This window comes from Grammomys surdaster, unplaced genomic scaffold (assembly GCF_004785775.1).
Source record: "Grammomys surdaster isolate TR1022 unplaced genomic scaffold, NIH_TR_1.0 238, whole genome shotgun sequence".
Classification (NCBI taxonomy): domain Eukaryota; kingdom Metazoa; phylum Chordata; class Mammalia; order Rodentia; family Muridae; genus Grammomys; species Grammomys surdaster.
In genome coordinates this window covers 129,117-135,004 of record NW_021604683.1, presented here as the reverse complement: position 1 = coordinate 135,004, position 5,888 = coordinate 129,117, and the positions used below count along the sequence as shown (strand labels likewise).

Genomic DNA, 5,888 nt, shown 5'->3' with positions numbered 1-5,888 from the left:
CATTTTTAACATTGAAGGTTGAAAACATAAGAGCCTCTCTTAAGGATATGGTACAGTGAAATCAGATAAAAAGTTGTTTTCACTTTTAGGAAACATGTGGAAGTGAAATGAGAATGGCACCCATAGACACATATGTTCAAATACATATTTCCTAGTTTGTGGAATTATTTGGGAAGCAGCACAGGTGTGACCTTTTTGGAAGAGGTGTGACACAAGGGTGCATTTTCAGGCTTTAATATCTTCTGACCATGCCCATATTGCTAACTCCCTCTTATCTGAAGTTCAAAATATGAGCTCTCAGCTGTCCCTTGATTTTCAGCTAAGATCTTGTAATACAAGATGAACTTTCCATATGCATTTCTGTCCACCATTTTTACTATTTACATATATTTCTGGATGACTTTGAGGTAAGAATACCCTTAAATATCTCAGCTTTTACATTTGATCATGTTCAGAAAAGGATTGAACTTAACATTCATAGGAGTAGGCAAACCTATGTGTAAATGTATCTAGAATACCTCAGTAACATTTCACTGCTCCCTTTCTTGAAGAAAGGCATTGCTTTGGAAATGGCTCCTATGCTCTCCTTACCTGATACAGGAAAAAAATCTTTCTCAGCTTTTCTGTGTTGTCTATTGTGTTAGATACTCTTGGTACTCAAATGGAACAAATCTGGAATTAAATAAAACTCAAAGAGTTGGGTACTGTGCAGGATTTTTTGTAATTAAAGTTTTCAAACTGGGAAAGTATTTTTAACTTGTGTCATTTGGGGTATTAAGATCCACCTTTCACCTAGGCCACTCTTCATGGTGACAGCCTACATATGTAAAGGACTTTGAAGATGGTAGCTCTTTCTCTTTGTCTTATTCCCTACCTCTGGTTACCAACTTTTTGTTGTGGTTGTTGTTTTTATTGTTTATTTATTTTATTTTCCGACAATAGCGCTTATCTTACAAATTAAGGTGTATATTGAAGACCAGCTCAGAAATCCAGCCACATGGACTGAACCACTATTGGATTCTTAACCTTTCCATTTGTAGACAGCCATTGTTAGACTAGTTGAACCGCAGCCTTTGAGACACCTAATAAATGCATTTTCTACATAACAGAGACTAATTCTATCAGCTCTAGTCATCTGGAGAAACTTTACTATATATAATATAGCTGTGGATTTGTTGTTGTTGCTGTACTCATTTTACAGACTCTCTGAGCACTTTCAGCTGATTAACAAGAGTGCTCCAAGGTGTCTGTCACTTATTTTTAATATTCTTGCCACCTGTCCACATGTGGGACAGATTAGTAACTCCACTGTAATCTGATTTATTGACTGTGAGAATCATCCATTGTGAATCCAGCAGGATGAAGTGGAAGGACCTCCTGAGTGCTCTGATGGGAGTTCAGGAAAGCTCTACATTTGCAAAGCAATGAACACGGTGTCACTGCCCACATGGGTAGAAGCAGGCAGTTGAGAAGCAGGGGTGTGAAATCTTATTTTCTCCCTGGAACTGGATGGCAGGACAAATAAGCTATTGGAGGAGAGGCACTTGTGCTACAGAACTTCAGATCTAAAGATCTGTGAACTGCTTGGCCAAAGCTGGAAACACTATGCTATGTCTCTTTAAGACACTCTAACCCTAAGACTGGTGATTATGTCACTCAAGTCTCGCTAGCCAATCAGAACCTCCACATGGACCACAAGTCAGAAAAGGAGGCGGCACTTCCGGGTAACAAGCCCGCGACTTTTTTCCTGTAACTCAGCCGGCATGAGTGTTTCTGGGTGAAACATTCTGAGTGTGTCTGCTGGGTGCTGTGAGGGGAGCTCGGCAACGTCAGAACTCCAGACATGGTAAGTGCAAGGCCATCTCCCACGAACGGGAGGCGGAAACTGCTTAGCAAAGTACAAATGCGTAGTGGGTCTTCCCAGTGTCTGGATGGTAAACAGCAGCCAGACACATGCAGCCTTTTGTACCCGGCTTTGTACCTGGCTGTGGCCTCTGAATAACTTTATTATGGGAGCATCTGCACAAAACCATTGCAGCAGTGGCTTGTGTGTAGAAATGTACTTGGCATGATGCCAAACGTTAGAGCCCTGTTTCTCTATTCTCTAAGTTCTGCTCTTAACGGTTAACTTTGTAGGTGTAAGTTCCACTTGGAGTTGGTGTTGTGATGGCTGTAAAACGAAATCTCGTGTGTGGGGTATCACTCCAGTATTCAGCTGTGATGTACAAGTGTAGAACTGATGATATAAAGAATTACTAACATTTAGGAAATATTAAGTGACACTTAGAATTTATCTGAGGTAGGACTGCCTGTAAAACACCTGACAACAAAGTAGTATGCTAAAACTGCAGTCCTGTTAAAAATCAGTACTGTAGTATACTTGTTTGCTTACCAAGATTTTCCAGACATTAGTCTCCAAACCTTAACAAAGGGGACAAGTCTGATTTACAGTCAGCCATTAGGCTCATGCTGATATCAAAGAACAGGCTGCTAACAAGATGCTCAATGTGGCTTTATAGGGTCACAGCCAACATTAAGGCCTGGTGTACCATAAAGATCCAGTTTTCTTGGGAAAAGCATAGTTTTGCCATAAGGGCAGGACTATACCTGGTGACATCTCTTTCAAAAGGACAACACTGTGTGTTGTGGGCTGGTCCAATCTAATAAGGCTTGATCCTAATGTATGGAGAATTGCATATCTCCTTCCTAAATTCTAGCCCCTTAACAGCCTGGAGCCTTAAGCTTTAGGAGCTTTACCTGAGGCCCTGGTGTACTGAATAGAAAACAGTGCTCTTTCTCCTAAGCCAGGGTTAGGGCTGGCAGAGGTGATAAAGCTAGGAGGCCAGGGCATTTGGGGAGGAGAAACTTCAGATCCTGAGATTCCAACTCTGTCCAGCATAGGATGATATGGTTATCAGTCCCAAGTCAACTGTGGGCTTGGTCAGTCATGGATTCCCTTGTGCAGCATTGTTTTATTACACTTCTCCTGAATTTGTCCCAGTGTATGATAGTTACTGCTGCCTTCATAGAAGTCTCCATTTCGTTCCCTTTATCCCCTGTAAGTAATATACAAGATGTTAGTTTTAAGAAACTTACTTGACATAGACATAGCTTGTGCAAGTTCTCCCCACCACAGCTGTTGTACATTCTACCTTCTACGTTTCCTGTCTTTCTCATCTTCACTTCCAACTCAGGAACCCATCACTGAAAACTGACCTGCTGTTTCAGGGCTCTGATGCACTTAATCAATGATTCTGGGGATCTTTGCTGTGTAAATCTCATAGCTGTCTTAAATAGGACTTACAATCTCTAGTCCATATTGATATTGTTCAAAATAACTGGGGCTTGAACCAGAAGCAAATTTATGGATGTCAGTATCCAAAACCTGTTTTTGGTTGACTCCTCTTTGAGAATTAGTCAGGGCTGAATCCATGCTGTCATTTAGGAGATTTTCTATAATTAATGTTTTAATGTTGTATGTGGAGTTATTTCTTTCTGGGATGATATAGTAATTCTGGGAGAGCTGCATCTTCTTCCTTTTATAGAGATGTTTCTAAGACAAGCTCTGTTGACTCAGATAACCTTGATCTCTGTTGCTCTCCAGGGCAATACCCTTGCTTTTTGCTTGATGAAAATTCATAAATTCTTGAATTAAAAGAATGCAGCACAACAACAATTTAAATTTGCTCATTTGAATCATATAATGAACTGTCCATTTCTTCCATCTTCAGATGAGAACAGGAGGAATGGTTTACTTTATTTACTGTCAGGTGAAACAGGGCAGGCAATAGCTAGATCACAGACTAAAGTTATGAGAGTCAGCTGCAGGTGTCAGTATTCTGGAGTAGGACCAGATTCAGATAGGATGAATAATTTCATAATTTCACAATGTACATTTAATATTACATGTGTTTAAATTAAACTAGATTGGTGGGTGTTTAATTTGGACAGCTTATCTTGAGCCAGTGGAAAATGAATTTTGTTTTTCGGATAGGTAGTATATAGATATGAGCAATCCTAGCTGACATATTTATGTTGGTTCAGAAATTTAAAACACATGCCATTAGATGTAGCTGTGTGTCATGTTATAGATCTCAGCAGTTAACACTGCACATAGGGGCAAGGACAAACACCATCTTATTAATGTCATTACCTCTACTAGGAAGGGTCTCCTCTTTTTTGAAGTCAGTATACCAATATGTTTTTTCATTTATATTTTTCTTTTGAAAAGTCAATTTTTATTTTGATTTTTCAAAACAGTGTTTCTCTGTGTAGCCCTGGCTGTCCTGGAACTCACTCTGTAGACCAGGCTGGCCTTGAACTCAGAAATCAACCTGTCTCTGCCTCCCAAGTGCTGGGATTAAAGGCGTGCGCCACCACTGCCTGGCGTCAATTTTTGTTATTAGTCTTTAAATTTCATTTTCTTTATTCATAGGTGCTCTGATCTCTTACTTGTTTCTGTTATCCATTGTTTCCCAGGAATTAAGAATCTCATTTTTTTTTTTAAAGAGATTTCATATCTGTCTGTTTAAAGAAACATCTCCTGTAGCTCAGGCTTTCCTATGCCATGTAGTTAGGACTTCCTTTGAACACTTGAACCTTCCTCTGCTGCCCAATGCTTGGAAAACTGTCCTACAACTCCTTTCAGTCTGGCTTGTGATTAATCAGTGAGACTAAAACACCAGAGAATGAGTGTTGTCAAACCTCCCCGGATTAGGGGTGAGGAGATTACAAATAAAGAGAGACCTATATAAGAATTGAGTTCATAGCCGGGTGGTGGTGGCACATGTCTTTAATCCCAGGACTTGGGAGGCAGAGGCAGGTGGATTTCTGAGTTCGAGGCCAGCCTGGTCTACAGAGTGAGTTCCAGGACAGCCAGAACTATATAGAGAAACCCTGTCTCGAAAAAACAACAACAAAAAAAAAACCAAACAAACAAACAAACAAACAAACAAAAAGAATTGAGTTCACTGACCAAAGATGAAGCTGGTATAATTACTACACAGAAAAGGAGGAGGAAGAAGGAAGGTGAGGCTACTTTGCTTTTGCAGTACTTGGCTTTAACCATGAGTAGTCACGTAATCAATTTTAGACAGTGCGTTATTTTCTATACTGGCCATCTTGATTTCTCAGATTAGGAAAATGAGGAATCTAAATGAGGAACAGAACTTATATCTAGAAACCAACTTTCTGTATTTTCACTAGTTCAAACAAAAGAAGATCGAGACCAACTCATGTGACTGTGCCTAACAGGAATGTTATTATTCCTGTGTGAACATACACAGTGTAAGAGAAAAGATGTGAGTGCTACTTGGTACTCTCTAGTACATATGTTTAGTTTCTCAAAAATATTGGACCATAAAGTGTACTTTAACTCTTAAAAATAAACTTTGAGAGTATAATCATCATTTCTTCCTTCTGCTTTCTCCCTGGTGTTAAGTCTGAAACTCTGGGACAAGGAGCTGAGGGGCATATTTAGCAAATCAAAGCAAACCTGGCTGTCTGGTTCTCTCATCAGACCACAGTCCTTTCCTGTTACAGAGTATTGATTGCATACCTCACCCTCTAGCCCAAGAGTAGGACTGCCAGTCTCCCTGCTGCCATTCCTTATGCCATCCAACCATTGTGGATTGGTATTTTTCATTCTGATCTCTTGGTCTGACTTTTCATTCTCCCATCCTACCTCTCCACAAGGTTCAGTGTCAAGTCTACTCTAAACTATCCCAGATATAATTGGGTCTGCCTATGTTCTCTCTTTTGTAGAGAGAATAAATTTTCTACTCCACCACACCTAGGAGCAGTGATGTCCTATAATTGCTGCTGCTGCTGCTGCTGCTTCTGCTTCTCCTTCTCCTTCTCCTTCTCCTTCTCCTTCTCCTTCTCCTTCT

General features: G+C 40.1%; 1 protein-coding gene across 1 annotated transcript in view; it reads left to right on the top strand.

Annotated features, from left to right (window-relative positions):
* Nucleotides 1-1,757: 1,757 nt before the first annotated feature.
* LOC114626620 (zinc finger protein 431-like) overlaps nt 1,758-5,888 on the top strand; it is a 10,355-nt gene continuing 6,224 nt past the window's right edge. Inside the window, exon 1 of the mRNA XM_028774079.1 lies at nt 1,758-1,846. Coding sequence (XP_028629912.1) covers nt 1,844-1,846 — 3 coding nt within the window. The 5' untranslated portion in view covers nt 1,758-1,843. The remainder of the gene's footprint in view (nt 1,847-5,888) is intronic.